The sequence below is a fragment of the Myxocyprinus asiaticus genome, chromosome 4 (genome assembly GCF_019703515.2).
Source record: "Myxocyprinus asiaticus isolate MX2 ecotype Aquarium Trade chromosome 4, UBuf_Myxa_2, whole genome shotgun sequence".
Lineage (NCBI taxonomy): Eukaryota > Metazoa > Chordata > Actinopteri > Cypriniformes > Catostomidae > Myxocyprinus > Myxocyprinus asiaticus.
This window is the reverse complement of record NC_059347.1, coordinates 11,471,581-11,489,815: the sequence shown is the minus strand read 5'-3', so window position 1 is coordinate 11,489,815 and position 18,235 is coordinate 11,471,581. Positions and strand designations below refer to the sequence as shown.

The window sequence follows — 18,235 nt, the reverse complement described above, 5'->3', positions numbered from 1 at the left end:
TCCTGGTTGCGCTCATTATCTCTCGCCCTCTGATGGCCACGATCACTGTCTTTCATGTCTGGGCGCTGCCCACACAGAGACTGCATTCGTGGATGGGTCATGTACTCATTGCGAGAACATGTCCATGGCAACGATGTGGTCGCGGCTTGCCTTCGTAAGAAAGCAAGCCACCCCAGAGGCTCCCCGCCTCGGTCCTTCTACCCACGGGTATGAGGCCAGCGCGGCTAGCACTAGGGGCGATTTGGGGACCGCAATGGGACCACCTCCACCGGATATCCCCCCACAGACCTCCCATTCCCCAGCACACTCGTCTACCCCGGTCGGGCTTCTGGATGAGTCCGCCGGCTCGTCTCACAGCGAGTTCGACCTCTTATTCGGAGCCAGCGAAGGTGATGAGCTCTCGAGCGCGGCATCGGAGATCGGGCTCGTCCAGTCGGATGTGGAAGCCTCAGCTGGGCTCCTTCCTTTGGGTGTGGTCGCCCAGTCACAGGCTGACGCGGAGATGACGGACATGCTTTCCCGGGTAGCCGCGAGTGTCAGGCTAGAGTGGAACCCTCCGCTCTCCTCTGAACCCTCATGGCTCGATGATTGGTTCCTGGGCTCACGGTGCCGCTCACAGCCACGCCCCGCCCCTGTTCCTTTCTTCCCGGAAGTGCATGAGGAGCTGACAAGGTCGTGGGAGGCACCTTTTACTGCCCGGTAGCGATCTTTCAGCTCCCCTGCCCTCACTACCCTCGATGGTGGGGCGGCCAAGGGCTATTCGGCAATCCCCCTGGTGGATAAGGCGCTCGCGGTGCACCTATGCCCGCAGAGCGCCACCACCTGGCGTGGGCACCCAAAGCTCCCGTCCAAGGCCTGTAGGTTTACGTCGTCCCTGATGGCCAAAGCCTACGGTGCCGCTGGACAAGCCGCCTCCGCCCTGCACACCATGGCTCTCCTGCAAGTCCACCAAGCCATGGTGCTAAAGGAACTGCACGAGGGTAGTTCCGCCCCGGGATTGATGCAGGAGCTGCGCTCGGCGACCAACCTCTCTCTCCGTGCGATGAAGGTCACAGCGCGGTCTCTCGGGCGGGCGATGTCCATCTTGGTGGTCCAGGAGCACCACCTTTGGCTCAACCTGGTCGAGATGGGAGAGGCCGACAAGGCACGGTTCCTTGCTGCCCCCATTTCCCAGGTTGGCCAGTCCGGCGACACCGTCGAGAACTTTGCCCAGCAGTTCTCAGCGGTAAAGCAGCAGATGGAGGTTATCCGGCATATCCTGCCCCGGTGCGGCTCAAGATCCCGCACCCCGTCTGCTTGTCGCCAAGGGCATCCCCCTGCGGTGACTGCACCGGCTCTGCCGCAGCCCACCCCTGCGTGGAGCTCACCGCAGGAAGCAGACGCCACCCATCTCATGGCTGCCAAGAACCCGTGAAAGGCTTCGAAGCACCCCTGAGATGGGTGACACAGGGACGACGAAACCCCCTGCTCTGGAGCTGGTGAGCAGACCACTCCATCCCTCGGTGGAGGGCCGGGAGGAAAATCTTTTGTTACCTTTACATTTAATTACGCCGCATGCCCAAGTGGCTGTGGTACCCAAGAGTTCAGCAAGACCGGTTTCCTTGTTCCCTGGGTCACATCCCCGTTCACCACTCCATTTTGGCAGGTTTGGTGCTTCAGCGGCAGTCTCCCTGCCCCTGAGCGCCACGCTGTGGCACAAATCCTCCCCCGATGCGACAGTCTCTACATGTCACGAGGACAGGCCTCTTCCTCCCCCGTCCCAGGCTGTTCCAGGGGTGGTCACAAGGAGCCAAGTAAGTACTTCAATGTCCCTGAACTCAGCATGGCCACAACACGGTGTGGCACCTCAGGCTCCACCCTGCAGCAAGGCCCCGCCTGCCGGTACGCCCGACGAGATTGTCCCTCTGGCAGAGATGAAGTAGGGGTTTTACAGCCCCTACTTCATTGTACCAAAAAAAGGTGGTGGGTTGCGGCCAATCTTGGACCTGTGAGTATTGAACCGGGCTTTACACAGACTCCCGTTCAAGATGCTGACGCAAAGACGCATTCTAGCGAAAGTCCGGCATCAAGATTGGTTCGCTGCGGTAGACCCGAAGGACGCGTACTTCCACGTCATGATTGTGGAAGTACGCGTCCTTCGGGTCTGACACAGACCCTTCCTGCGGTTTGCATTCGAGGGTCGGGCGTATCAGTACAAGAAAGTGGGCATTCGTATCCTCAACTATCTCGACGATTGGCTAACCCTAGCTCACTCTCGGGATGTGTTGTGTGCACACAGGGACCTGGTGTTCTAGCACCTCAGCCGACTAGGGCTTCGGGTCAACAGGGAAAAGAGCAAGCTCCTTCAGAGCATCTCTTTTCTCAGTTTGGAGTTGGACTCAGTCTTGTTGATGGCGCGCCTCACGAATGAGCGTGCACAGTCGGTGCTGACCTGTTTGAAGGCTTTCAGACAGAAAACAGCGGTTCCACTGAAACTCTTTCAGAGGCTCCTGGGGCATATGGCATCCTCAGCGGTGGCCACTCTGCTCGGGTTGATGCATATGAGACCGCTTCAGCACTGGCTTCAGACTCGAGTCCCGAGATTGGCATGGCACCGCGGGACACATTGCGTGGCCATCACGCTGATCTGTCACTGCCTCTTCAGCCCTTGGACCGACCTCACATTTCTACGGGCAGGCGTTCCCCTAGAGCAGGTCTCCAGGCATGTCGTAGTTATGACAGATGCCTCCAAAACGGGCTGGGGCACTGTTTGCAACGGGATGGTTTGCAACTGTTTGCAACTTATGGACGGGCCCGCGGCTGCTTTGGCACATCAACTGCCTCGAGTTGCTGGCAATTCTGCTCGCCCTGGAGGTTCCGGCTGTTGATCCAGGGCAAGCACATGTTAGTTCGGACAGACAACATGGCAACGGTAGCATATATCAACCGTCATGGCAGTCTGCGCTCCCGTTGTATGTCACAACTTGCCCACCGTCTCCTCCTCTGGAGTCAGCAGCACTTCAAGTCGCTGCGAGCCACTCACATCCCGGGCGACCTCAACACTGCAGCGGAAGCGCTGTCATGGCAGGTTACCCTCAGGGACTCCGCCCTCAGGTGGTCCAGCTGATTTGGAGTTGATTCAGGTAGGCACAGGTAGACCTGTTCGCTTCCCAATAATCCTCCCACTGCCCGCTCTGGTATGCCCTGTCCGAGGCACCTCTCGGTATAGATGCGCTGGCACACAGCTGGCCCCCTGGACTTCGCAAATATGCGTTTCCCCCAGTGAGCCTACTTGCACAGACCCTGTGCAAGGTCAGGGAGGACGAGGAGCTGGTCATCCTGGTAGCACCCTACTGGCCCACCCAGACTAGGTTTTCGGACCTCACGCTCCTCGCGACAGCCCCCCCCTTAGCAAATTCACACCCGCGGTGGTAGACACGATCACTCAGGCCAGGACCCCCTCTACGAGGCGCCTGTATGCCTTTAAGTGGCGTCTGTTCGCTAAGTGGTGTTCTTCCCGACGCGAAGCCCCCAGATATGCGCAGTCAGATCGGTGCTTTCCTTCCTGCAGTAGAGGTTGGAAGGGTGGCTGTCCCCCTCCACCTTGAAGGTGTATGTAGCCGCTATAGCGGCACACCACGACACAGTGGATGGTAAGTCCTTAGGGAAGCACGACCTGATCATCAGCTTCCTGAGAGGCCCCAGGAGGTTGAATCCCTTCAGACCACGCCTCGTTCCTTCATGGGACCTCTCTGTAGTTCTTCAGGGTCTACAGAGAGCCCCCTTTGTGCCCTTGCAGTCAGCTGAGCTTAAGGCACTCTCTTTGAAGACTGCCCTCCTGACTACGCTCACTTCCATCAAGAGGGTAGGAGACCTGCAAGCGTTCTCTGTCAGCGAAACGTGCCTGGAGTTCAGTCTGGGCTACTCTCACATGATCCTGAGACCCCGACCGGGCTATGTGCCCAAGGCTACCCCAATCCCTTTTAGGGACCAGGTGGTGAACCTGCAAGCACTGCCCCAGGAGGAGGCAGACCCAGCCCTGACATTGCTGTGTCCGGTGCGCGATATACGCATCTATTTGGATCACATGCAGAGCTTTAGAGTCTCTGAGCAGCACTTTGTCTGCTTTGGTGCACAGTGGAAAGGAAGCACTGTCTCCAAGCAGAAGATCGCCCACTGGCTCATTGACGCCATAACTATGGCATATCATGCCCAGGACGTGCCGCCCTGGTAGGGCTACGGGCCCATTCTACCAGGGGTGTAGTGGCCTCCTGGACCTTGACCAGGGGCGCCTCTCTAACAGACATTTGCATAGCAGCGGGCTGGGCAACACCCAACACCTTTGCGAGGTTCTACAATCTCCGGGTGGAACCGGTTTCATCCCGTGTAGTGGCATGCACAAGCAGGTAAGTCCGGGACAGCCGGCTGGGTGTATCGCTTGCACATAGCGCCTTTCACCTTCCCTGAGCTGAAGACGTGCGCCGTTCACTCCCAGTAGAGTTCACAAACTGTGTTCCCTGGTTTATTTCCTCCGAGCCCTGTGGCAGACGAGTTTGCAGAGAAACTTGCTGCTGGCTCAGTACATGTGCTAACTAAAGCCCTGTACTGGGGTAGGTGCTCCACATTTGGTGGTTCCCCGTAGGTAACCCCATGCGACGTATATCTTCCGCTAATTCATTTCCCTTTTGGCAAACTGCTTCTTCCTTGGGCAGAGGCCCCTCTGCCCCAGTCACCATGCTTGTAGTAACTCCTCCCCCGTAGGGTAGGACCTACCATGGGACTTCCCCACATGGCATACTTCCGACATAGCTCAGCAAGACCATGTGACGTATTTCCACTTAAATACCCCCCCCCCCCCCCCGGGCGGGGTGTGGTCTCCGCGGTGTCTTCCCCTTGGGAGGGACACCCCCCCGACTAGACCTGGTGGCCCCAGTCGGTTAATCCCCTTTTTTCGGGGGGAGAGGAAAAAAAGGGGATAAGAGGCCACGACTGGGCTAGCCCGTCTTTTGGGTAGTCGACTTCGTTCGACACTCAAAACAGTGTTGGGGGAGGTTACGTTTTGGCCTGGTGCGCTGGCTACGAGGCACACAGTGGTCTGCCTGTCACGCACCGCCAGTTCACGTAACACAGTTCAGCCAGTTGCGACGTTTCATATAGGGACCCCTAGTGTCACTACATCGACACAACATCGAGTGAGTGACAGATAGGGAATGTCCTGGTTACTTGCATAACCTCCATTCCCTGATGGAGGGAACGAGATGTTTTTTCCCTCCTGCCACAACGCTGAACTACCCGCTGAATTGGCCGGGACCTTGGCTCCTCAGCACAAAACCTGAATGAGTGGTTGCATACCAGCTCGTTTTATACCCGTATGTCCTGGGGAGATGGTATGCAAATACCACTCGCCAATTTTCATTGGCCTTTTATCAAAGACCAGAGGTGTCTCGGGCTCCCAAGAGTGACCCCTAGTGTCACTACATCAACACAACATCTCGTTCCCTCCATCAGGGAACGGAGGTTACGCAAGTAACCAGGACATTTATTACATTCTCCATTTAAAACTAATTAAATATCCACCCAGTCATCACCTCAAGTAAAAGTTACTCAGGTTAAAACAACACTCACAATGTCTGTTAACAAACAATCTTAAAGTGGTAGCTGTGTTTTTTGGAACTTGGTAGCTGGTTTCTGGATCATTATTAGCTGGTCCAAGTGGTTGACCAGCTGGCTAAAATGATAGATAATCTTGAATCAACAACAAACCAGTTCTATATTAGTTACCATATTCCAACCTTGTCTCATAGAATCACATTACTATACCTACATTTTACCTAAATGATTTTTACGTAGTTAGTTGTACATATTGAAAGCCGTTTCCTGATTAAATAAACACTACAACAAGATGCTACAACAACTAATTTTTTTCACTTTTACCCAAATCACAAGTAAAACGGCAGATTATCAGTTCATAAACCTGTTCCTTCACAATGGTATCTTTTGACATTTAAACACTTTTATTATAGTGCATGACTTGTAAGCTATACATTTGTAATGTTTGCATTATATAATCTACTACATTTACAAGCTTAGTATGATAAAATTTTGTGGTATCTCAACTGATGGAGTGTTGCACTTGCGATGCAAAGGACAGGGGGGCGAGCCCTAAAGAGTATGCAAGTTGACACGTGAACCAGAAGTGTTATAGAAGCACCACAAAATGACTTGGTTGCTTTAGCAATTGCCTGTTTCATGTCACATTTGCTTTTTCGGACACAATCGGTTAGGTTTAGGTTTAAGGTTGGGGTAGGGAGGTTGTTTTTGTTGATTTAAAACTTTAGTCTCTTTTGGCATCACACCGTGGACATATCATCACAGAACTTCCACAATACGTGTCATAAACCACATAAAATCATTTTGAAATTTTGAAAATCATGCCACAGTCACATAATTTGAGATCAGACACTTCAAAAACCAGTTTGACCACCAAAATTTTTTTGTCCTGCACGGCTCTTGACCCTCATATGTTGTTCTGCTGGTCAGCTATGTAAACCAGTTTGGACCAGCTAATGGAGCAGCTAGAAAACAGCTACCATGTTCCAAAACATAGTTACCATCTTAAAGGTGAAAAGGTTTTCAAACAGGGTTCCCAAACAGTCTTTCTGTATTCCATTGGTCAGGCAAACAGATAGACCAGATAGGGTTAAATTGGGGCGGAAGTGTCCGGAACGGTGTTCCGGCACCTCCAATTCAAAAAAGAACAAAAAAATGTGGCAGTTAGTTCATCACTTCAGTCTATTTCCTGCTGGCAGGCTCCAATTCAGTTTTTTAATGCATTCCTTCTCAATTTTAGTGAGTGTGTTTGCTCGAAAACAACTTTAAAATTCCTTAAAGCTAATTACATATTTTCCATTATATAAATGTGTTAGGATTCCCCAACCTTAAAAATCCCAATTTAACCCCTGGTCCTGCCCTAAATTGTCACCATTGGTTGAGCCAGTGTTACTGTTCCGGGCTCAAATAAACAAAGAGCAGTGTTTTCACTTTACACTTACAACTTGGCTTCCTTAATCAACAGTAAATGGCTTACTTATTGCTGTCTCTACATGTTAAGCTGAGATAGGAGAAATCATTCAAAAAACAATACAACATCTTCTGGTTTTAGCTAGATGTTCCAGCAGGGTTTCAACAACAAGACAGAATGCTTTTTTAAGCTGTAATTTTTCAATAATTACTCCCTCCTTTGGTCTTGTTCTTTGCTATAGGTTCCATATGTATAATGTGGATGAGAAGAATCCAGGCTTTAATGAGGTTAGAGCTTGTTTTTACACTGCTCAGATCATCTGTGGACTTGAGCATTTGCACCAGCACAGGATTGTGTACAGAGACCTCAAACCCGAGAATGTGCTGCTGGATGATGCAGGTGAGAAACACACTTATAACTGTCTGCCTCTCCTGCTCTGGCCTGCTCCTTTAATTGTTGGCTCATACACAAAACTTAGTCCTTTGTGATGAATTAAATCCCTGCAAAATTTCCCTGTTTTAGGACATGTGCGTCTGTCTGATCTGGGTTTGGCTGTTGAAATACCACCAGGGAAAGACAGAACACAGGGATATGCTGGGACCCCAGGTCAGAGAATTTTACATTTTTACACACTTTTAAGAAAACTGCAGACAGAAGAAATATAAAACTAAACAAGATACTGAACCAGAAACAGATACTGGAACTGACACAATCTGACTGGCAAAACATACAAAACAATCTGGCAAAGGCCTGAACACAAAGGGGATCTTAAATAGGGAAAGGGTAATGGGAGTGCTGCTGATGATAAGATGGGTGGAGTAAGGAGCTGTTGTTCTGGCAAAGGAGCTGGCATTCTCCACGTGGCACCTGTAAACACAAGAGGGAGAGGGAGAAACACAGACACTTGCATAAACACATGACAAGACAGACAGAAATGAGAGACTGTTCAGCCAGGACTGTGACACTCTATTAGGTAATGATTTAAGTGATTAATTTGGTTGCAAATTAAAGGTGCAGTATGTGAGATTCAGAGACCCTTGTTATTAATGACACCTGTGGCCATTAAGTGAACTGTAGCCAGCTACTTGTTGCTTGTGCTCGTGCTCGTGCACACACTCCATAGGGATATGATCGAGCGAGCATCAACCAAAACAATGACGTTACGTACAAAGAGACTGAATGTGATTCACCGGCATCATGTTAATAGATGAGGTAGCATAATTAAAATTACACAATTATGATTGTTTTACTACAAACTTTGAGACTGTATATTATATTTGACTCTCCAGTGCTGGAACAGGGCTATAACAAAGTGTGGATATAGGTCCGACTATGCGAGACTGTAGTTTGAAATAATCACTTTTCTTTGTATGATACATTGACTGCATTTATACGATAGCCTATGTCGGCGTTAGCTGGCTAGCCAGCTTTATCAATAGCTGTTAGCTAAATTTGGTGGATGGTGACAGTAGCTGTTTATAAAATACACTGTACATTATAAATATGTTGACACAATTCAGTATTGATGTGATTCCATCACAACTGTCATTTTGATATATCGATGCGCTATTGTTTTATAGTAATAGACTGTATATATTTTCTGTATAACCAAGTTACTTTACACTAATGAATGGGTCTTTTTGCATTATCTTGAACACTGTCTAGCATTCATTTCATGTGTTATTGTAGTTTAGCTAAAATTACACAGATCAATCCTTATGGCACTATATTTCACATGCTTTGCAGTTATGTAAGCTTAACTGTCTAATAGAAGAACGCCAATTCAGGGTCGGTTTTGATCCCCAAAACCGAACAAAGGTCCCTCCAGGAATCAAATGCCCTGCCGATGTTCACTCTAGTTTTCCCTGAACCACAATCACGTTCCTGCTTAGCCAGACAGGATTCAGTAGATAATTTTTTAATTTTTTTGGCTTACTCGGAGTTTGTGTAGGAGTCGGTGTTGTGCTGGGAGCCGGACGTTTGCTGAATTCCATCTCTAAGATAACGTTACCTAGTGTTGCAGTTTGTTGTCGCTGTTGAATAGCAGAAGAGAATCTATTACTGTCTGAGGCAAGGCTCTCAGGAGCGCGCATAAACGTCACATCCTTTGAATTTTCCCAGCAAAACCAACCCGCTCCCTACACATGAAAATCAGTCTACAGGCTTTAATAGGCAACCTAGGAAGTCCGGGAAGGGCTCATTTTTTAAGTTGCATTACAAGCCGTTCACACATTGGCAAAAATAGGGCGAATATTACATGAAAATTGTTACATATTGCACCTTTAATTAATAAATGATAAAAAGTGGACCAGAAAGAAAACTGGAGGATGAAAAAAGTTGTAATTTATGTAATCCTACAAAAATGTACTACAATGAGTATACTGATACTAGTAGAATGATTAAAATCAATACTAATGAAACCATGAAAGTATATGACAAAGGGGCAGTACACTTCTCTAAGCCTATGTAATAATATAATAACAAAATACACATTATAATTAAATACTGTACATACAATTGTTTTATTCTGTATTTCAAAATAATTACAATATTTCATAATTGTCATTGTTATAGACATAGTGGTATCACTTGTGGTAATAACAGTATAAGAGAAAAGTGCTGTAAGACACATTCATGTTTGTTCCTAAGCGACTTTCACAAAAGTGTACATACTCTGTGGGCAGCTGAGGATACAAGTCAGGTACCTAGACTAAATCCCAAGTTCTAAGAACACTAATACGATTGCAGTGTAGGAAAAAACACAGGTGCTAAAGTGGATGTTGCACTCACTCACGAGTCACCAGGGGGCATCTGTCAAAACACATAGAATGGAGGCAGCAAGCAGATTCTGCATCAGACCATAGGCAATTCAGGGCACAGCAATTAAAATATTGCATGAAGATGCATACATACTGTACCTTTTAAAACATTATTGCAAAAGGTTTTGTTACACTAAACTGAACTGGACAGATTTGCTCAGAGCTGAATCTTAGCTGACTGCTAAATTCCTGCATCTTAAAGATTGTGGACAGGGAAGACAGATGGTTTGAAAGTGGTGTGCTGTATGTGTCATGAAGTTAGGGAGGATGTATTAGTTAGTCTCAGGTAGCTAGATCTTTGATTAACAGTATAAGGTCTGCTCCAAACTGCAGTTTATTCTGGCCAACCAATCAGATTAGAACTTGTCAGAGGAATGCTGCCAGTTCTGTGTGCAATTAGTGGTTGCCGACTGTCCAGTAGATGGAAGATGTCTGGTATGGAAATCCGATTGTAAATATCAGATACTTCAGGGTGTCAGTGAGTTCACTATGGGTGTTCTGTGGGTGTGCCATCTGATGCTGAGACTATTACAGTGGGCAGTTAAGATTTCATAAACTTGATGAGATTATTTTTAAATAACAGGCAAATGACAGAATAATAGAGAACAGAGAATAAAGTGCTTCTTCAAAATACAGATTTAGGTTCTAAAGAGAGGTTAATTTTTTTAGTAAAAAAAAAAAAAAAAATGTTTAACCATGGTGTTCATATTCCTTTAGGACTAGTTATAACATTCTGACTGTACCCATGGGCCAATCACTTTACTGAGTTGGGACTATGCTAGTGAAAATGTTTGTTTCCTATTACATAATAGATACTGTTTTCGTTTCATCAGGCTTTTAATGATTTTAGTAATGTTTAGGAATATCTGAAAACAAACAAGGCCAGTTTATTTACTAACATCAAAAATAATTTGAACTGAACATTTATTACTCAGTAGGAAAATGTTGTCCATAATTTGTCCATAGGTCTTGTAGGTGCCAACTATAAAGCCCTTTATGTTGTTGCCCTAATATTTACAGTGCAATGCCATATAAGCATATATAACACGCTCATTACTGTGGTTAAGTCAATGTAGGTCAAATTGTATTTTTATTTTTTAAATACATTTTTGTGTTTGTTATGAAAAAAATTGTAGTCTAAATTTTGTTATAAATTTTACTATTTATAAAAATGAAGAGCTCTATTTTCATGGCCATGCTAGGCACAGCGCAACGATTCTAAGGGCAATTTTCGTGGCAGCGCAAGTGGACATGGGTGGGAGTGTTTGCGCTATCTGTGGGTGTATGCACACAAACTAGGAGTGTAATGCATGTTAATGAAGTGGAGCAAAGCGTAATTTCAATTTGCTATTTTCCTGAGAAATAGTTCATTGCGCTAAGATGTGTCAGAAGCACCTCTATTCTCAGCACAATGTCTAAACTCAGCTCCTGCATTTGCATATCCCACCAGTAGGTGGTAATAATTTTACAATAGTAAAGTTCATGTCTAAACTCTGAAAATATAGTGGAACATCAAATCATGTCCCCAACAATCATTTTTGTAGCCGTTTTCTGAAACAAAAATGTATGAGATTTCAGTTAAACTTTCTAGAGGCCATGGTTTATTTTTCTATTATTATTATTATTGTGTTTATTTTAAAAATTGTATTTATGATCTAGTTTGTGTTAAAAAAAAAAATTCACCTGTTATCATACAGTGATTTTTAAGTCACTGCAAAAGGTTCTAGTGGAAGCAGTTAAAGAGGGTAAAATGTTTGGATTTGGGGAGTTGATTCTATACGATTTTTTCAGCCACTTTGTTCTTTTAATTATATTTTCATTTAGTTTGAAATGTAATTTTAATTTAGAATTATTTTTGGTTTAAGTTTTTTGTGTTACAATAAATAAATGTACATTTTAAAGCAAAATCAACTGATAGAAGTGAAGTACATAAAAAAAATTATCCCTCGATCTGCAGCCTAACCTAAAATGCAGATACAATCACTGTTAATTCTAGTCATGATATGTGTGTCAGCAGATGAGTTTGATTACTTGTATTCTCTATAATTTAATGGAGCCTACATTCAAGTCCTGACTAGAACCACATTTTCCATGTGTATAAAAAAATCGTGTCACTAGAAATATGCCTGACATTCAAAAAGGACACAGTTAATGCACAAAAGAACGTAAGTCCATTTTTCTATGCATTTTTCTATACTGTCTTTGTTTATATCGCTGGTGCTTGACAGGGAATGGACTGTATAATAGGATGCTGATGGTGCAATAACCGGAGAAGAACCTAAGAATTAAACTGCACTTGACCCAGCCCATTAGCGTATTGCGCATGCAATTTTGCCAAACCCATTTATGCCTAGGCTTATCTCATGCCATGTGCACTGACTTTGCGCGAATGACATGTCGAATAACTCTGCACGTAGTGCTCTCAAAATAGGGCCCGAAGTCTATTAGATTTCACAAAATTGATTCTCTAAAATGGATGAAAATACCATAGTTACTTTTACTATTGTAAAATTGTGATACATTTTAGTAAGGATGAAGATGAATAATTTGATAAACCTTTATTTTGCCATATTGCAGTTCTGTCTCTTTTCCTAGTCAGTGCTGTTTAGCATGTTGAGGCTGTCTACTGTTTGAGAGGTTGGATTTCCTCCATAGCGCTTTAAACTAGAAAATTCTCACAACATAAGTGGGCCACATAAGTTTTGTGGTTTGCACTGCAGTATCGAGGGAAGCCCTTTTGACGCAAGTGATCTGACCTCTGTCTTATTGCTCCAGAGATACGAGGTACAACAGAGGTACGATAGAGCAGAGCGGATTACTTGCACAAGTGGTTCTGTGATGGCTCGCACCACACTCGCAACCAGGCTTCAATCGCGCCACGCAAATGCGCCTTTCAGATGAGAAGCATTGTGACGAGGAGGAGGGCGTGGCCGGGCCTAATGGAGCACAGCCACGCTGAATCAGCTGATCAGCAGGAGAGCAAGATAAAGGGCAGCCGGAGACGTTGGTTCGAGAGAGAGAGATGCACGCGGCCACGTTGTGTATGTGTCTGTGTTTGTTTACGTTTGTTTTAAGTTGAGTTTCTCATTAAATCTTTGTTTACTGTTCAGCCGGTTCCCGCCTCCTCCCTGCCCTTTATCTCACTCTCCCTCTGATCAGCTGATTCAGCACCGGCTGTGCTACATAAGGCCCGTCCACGCCCTTCTCCTCATCACAAGCATATAAGTGCTGAACATGAGATGAATATCATTAAAATTGCTTCGGCAGACCAAAATTTCACTTGGGTGGTCATCGAAACATTTTCAATGCAGGAAATACTCTGGTGTTTATACCTTGGTATCTAAAATTTTTTTATATTTGGCAATAGGTTCTAAAAGACGGCAGAGAGGAAAGGAATATCTTAATAGAAGAAGAGAGGTTAAAAAACTAAATAAGAGACAATCTGTTAATTAGAGGACTGCTAAAGGTGAATTTGAGAAATAATCCTCCATTGGTCCATCTCCCATTGGTCAGATAGTCCCACAGAGGCGTAATACCCATTCAGACTGAGGGGGCATGTGCCCCTTAGATTTTTGAGCCAAGAGGATTTTTAATGGATCATTTGAACTTCTGAAAACCCATTTGTACCTTCGATTTTTAAATTAAATGGTTATTGCATGTAAAAAAGAATGTCTGTGGCAAAAATCTTTATTCACATGTCTAAATTCTGTCAGTCCAAATCCATCGAGTCACATACGTTCCGCTATACGCAATGTCCAGCAGCTGCTTTGGAGATCGCGTTCACGGGGAAGGTCAAGCACCACGGGAAAGTGCGGTGTTATGGTAATAAAAACCAATTAATTGCATCAACTCCAGTGCAGTTAATGTTTGCCAACTATGTCTGATTTTTGTGGAACAGTTAATCAGTTTGTTATAGTCTAATATATTTTATTTCAATGTTTTTGTTTAATTAGTCCCTGTTCATTTACTTTGGTGGTGAAATGCATTTGATAAGTTTTGCAGTGTCTTTACACACTCTTTTCTTCATGTTTAAAGAAAGCAGCAGTTTATCTTATTTCAGTGTGAATCCTCTCCTTTTTAGATATTATAAAAACTTTAAGTAACGAAAAGAGGTTTTACATGATTCCTCAGTACACTGTAAAAATGTCTGTAATTTTAACAGTAAAAGACATTAAAAATGCTACAGAAAAAAAAGTTAATTGATTAATGAGTATTAACTGTAAAATATACAATAATATGTTTTAATATGTTTTAAAAGACAATACAGTAGTTTTTACAATACAATTTTTTAGATGTAAGAAGTATGATTTTCCTGTATAATTAATGGTAAAAATTTACATTATGTTTAATAAGAGAGTACATGTACTTTTTACAGTAAATTATTGTAAAAATTACAGTAAAAAAACAACAATCGGGCATTTCCACAATTCCCTGCATGACATATCATATTTCATTAAATTTTATGGGAATAGTTATGTTTCTTCTTATTTTTAATATCAGTTACGTACATTGGGGTGTTCTGTTTTATATTTAATGTAGTTTAATTAATGTTTACTGCATTATGTTAACTTCACATGTGTTATCCTGATGGTGTTTAGTGTTTGTGTGAGTGACACTGAGCACTGTCTCTACATGTTTATTGGTCACTGCTCCTGGAAGAACCACTGTTGGTGAACTTCATGCCATCATGTGCTCTTCTGTAATTTTTACCGTGATTAACAATACATTATAAAGTACAAAGCAGATTTTTACAGTTTCAGAAGGTTAATATCAAGTTTATGTAAATTTAACAATTTTTTTTTTTTTTTTTGTTTTGTTTTTTTTTTTGTTTTACAGTGCCAGCGTGGTCATGTAAATTACAACAGTTTTAAACTGTAACATTTACAGGTTGTTCTGTAAAGTTGTTTACATTTTTACTGTATTTTTTACACAGTTATTCTGGCAACCACAGCTGGCAGTTTTTTTTTTTTTTTTCTTTTTTTTAAACAACAGGATCAAAATGTTTTACAGTGTAGAATTGTGCTCCGTATTTTCAATAGGAGATTGAACGGATCGAAAATGTAGCGTTTGTGTTCATGAGGCATCAATCGCTTTGTTTTGTGACAATTAAGGCACACACTGCACAAGATAAAAAATATTTGATCTTTTCGTGGCTGCTGTGTGTCATTGATCACTCAGACATGACTTTATTCTGTTGACTTTTAGCTTTTATTTATTTGGTTCTCTAAAGAACAGTCTGATCAATCGCTCCCTATTCCCTACTGTAGTAGCCTACATACCGTTTGGGATTATCATGGGAAACAAAGACAAGTAGTGTATTATTAACTGCATAATTATACTGGCTAAATTCTTTATACACAAAGCTAAATTTAAGAAGACCTAGCCTTAAAGTAAATTTGTTTTTGAGTTCATTGAGATGTATAAAGAAGAATGCCACTAAATTACTCAATTTATTAGACTTAGAATGACCTAACTTTGGTTTACAAAAAATATTTTTTGTTTTGTTTTGTTTTATCTCTCTTCATTTTTCCCTCATTATGTTGTTGTCTGCTCAGCTTAGTTGAGATGTTTATCATAATGCTTTGGTTCTATGTTTGTTGTATATTTGAAATGTTTGCCATAAAAAAAGCATTAAAAAAAAGTAAAACAAATTCTCTGTATAGTGCATTGTGTGGCTATATTTAAGACAATTAAGTATGTTAAAGTATGTTATGGAGAAAAAACTCTCTTAGAGAAATACAAACCATTTCATTTAGTTAATTTTCTTAGTTTTGTTAGCTGTCATTTGAACATGGAATTCAATATTTACATGATTGCCTCATTCAGAGATAGGCTACGTTTTCACACTCTATTGAGCTGAAGCAGTTGTGGACATCGTATTGTTTGTGATGCCGCATTTTGCACCACCTCTTGTGTCGTGTATGGAAAGTGCTTGCGAAAAAGAGGTGGCAAGATCACAAAAGAAAAAAAAAAAACCTGATGTAAAACCACCTGAAGATGTCAGACATGCACCCCACCTCATCAAATGTAACCAAATGCAACCATTGCAGATTGCACATTTTATTGACAAACAGCTGCAAATGTAATAATTGTTAAAAAAGTGATACTGTTTCCCATGATTTATACAAAGGTGGGGGGTTATTTGTATTGGGGTTGTGGTGGCTAACCTTGGTGCCCCTTCTAAAAACAAAATAGGTGCATGACACCCCTGTCCAACCCCAAAACTCACACCATTGGTTGAGCCAACGTTGCTATGTCAGGCTGGACGGGATGTTCAAACTTATTAAGTAATAATGAAAGTTCCACAAAGCTAGTGTTCACTGTGTTCTCTCTGGGAAATCGACCTGCAAATGGCTTACTTGGCCTACAGTTTTCTCTACATAAGATAGGAGAAAGTATGTTTACTGTATATCAAAAAAATGATGTACTTCATCTTTAATATGAATAAGCTATAGTTCCTGACAAGTAAGAGTGAGCGAAGCTTATTCACAAAAAGATTTGGGTGTCATTTATCTGCTTTAACACAAGCTAAACATAAAGACCTAGTTAGACTTTTGTAACAGAGATATGACTCCTCCTCAGGTTTCATGGCTCCAGAATTGCTGCAGAAGAAAGAGTATGACTACACTGTAGACTACTTCACTCTGGGGGTCACTCTATACGAGATGGTTGCCGCCAAGGGACCTTTCAGGTGTCGTGGAGAGCAGGTACATATAGTCATACACACACTCAGTCAGTCAGTATTTCAGGAAGTGTATACATGAATCTTTATACACTGCAGATGTTAAAGGGTCATATAATGAGAAATGGGATTCCTTTTCAAATCGTTCACTTTAACGCTGACGCTGTGGGAGCTCATCCTAGGGGCAGGTTGAAGTCATTAAAACTCATTTTTTAACCACTCCACAGATTTAATATTAGCAAACTATAATTTTGGCAAGTCGTTTAGGACATCTACTTTGTGCACGACACAAGTCATTTTTCCAAAAATTGTTTACAGACAGATTGTTTCACTTTTATTTGACTATATCACAATTCCATTGGGTCAGACGTTTACATACACTAAGTTAACTGTGCCTTTAAGCAGCTTGCAAAATTCCAGAAAATGATGTCAAGCCTTTAGACAATTAGCCAATTAGCTTCTGATAGGAGGTGTACTGAATTGGAGGTGTACCTGTGGATGTATTTTAAGGCCTACCTTCAAACTCAGTGCCTCTTTGCTTGACATCATGGGAAAAATCTGAAGAAATCTGCCAAGACCTGAGAAAAAAATTGTGGACCTCCACAAACCTAGTTCATCCTTGGGAGCAATTTCCAAATGCCTGAAGGTACCACGCTAATCTGTACAAACAATAGTATGCAAGTATAAACACCATGGGACCAAACAGCCATCATACCGCTCAGGAAGGAGACACATTCTGTCAGATGAACGTAGTTTGGTGCGAAAAGTGCAAATCAATCCCAGAACAACAGCAAAGGACCTTGTGAAGATGCTGGATGAAACAGGTAGACAAGTATCTATATCCACAGTTAAATGAGTCCTATATCGACAGAACTTCAAAGGCTGCTCGGCAAGGAAGAACCCACTGCTCCAAAACCGCCATAAAAAAGCCAGACTACAGTTTGCAAGTGCACATGGGGACAAACATCGTACTTTTTGGAGAAATGTCCTCTGGTCTGATGAAACAAAAATTGAACTGTTTGGCCATAATGACCATCTTTATGTTTGGAGGAAAAAGGGTGAGGCTTGCAAGCCGAAGAACACCATCCCAACAAGGAAGCATGGGGGTGGCAGCATCATGCTGTGGGGGTGCTTTGCTGCAGGAGGGACTGGTGCACTTCACAAAATAGATGGCATCATGAGGAAGGAAAATTATGTGGATATATTGAAGCAACATCTAAAAAAATCAGCCAGGAAGTTAAAGCTTGGTCGCAAATGGGTCTTCCAAATGGACAATGACCCCAAGCATACCTCCAAAGTTGTGGCAAAATGGCTTAAGGACAACAAAGTCAAGGTATTTGAGTGGCCATCACAAAGCCCTGACCTCATTCCGATAGAAAATTTGTGGGCAGAACTGAAAAAGCATGTGAGAGCAAGGAGGCCTACAATCTTGACTCAGTTACACCAGTTCTGTCTGGAGGAATGGGCCAAAATTCCAGCAACTTATTGTGAGAAGCTTGTGGAAGACTACCCAAAACATTTGACTCAAGATAAACAATTTAAAGGCAATGCTACCAAATACTAACAAAGTGTATGTAAACTTCTGACCCAATGGGAATGTGATGAAAGAAATAAAAGCTGAAATAAATAATTCTCTCTACTATTATTCTGAGATTTCACATTCTTAAAATAAAGTAGTGATCCTAACTGACCTAAGACAGGGAATGTTTTCTACGATTAAATGTCAGGAATTGT

At 43.2% G+C, this 18,235-nt stretch overlaps 1 protein-coding gene across 1 annotated transcript in view; it reads left to right on the top strand.

Moving 5' to 3' along the window:
- The window catches only part of grk1b (G protein-coupled receptor kinase 1 b), a 37,627-nt gene that overhangs the window by 8,190 nt on the left and 11,202 nt on the right, over positions 1-18,235 (top strand). Inside the window, exons 4-6 of the mRNA XM_051686359.1 lie at positions 7,242-7,399; positions 7,523-7,606; positions 16,402-16,526. Coding sequence (XP_051542319.1) covers positions 7,242-7,399; positions 7,523-7,606; positions 16,402-16,526 — 367 coding nt within the window. The remainder of the gene's footprint in view (positions 1-7,241; positions 7,400-7,522; positions 7,607-16,401; positions 16,527-18,235) is intronic.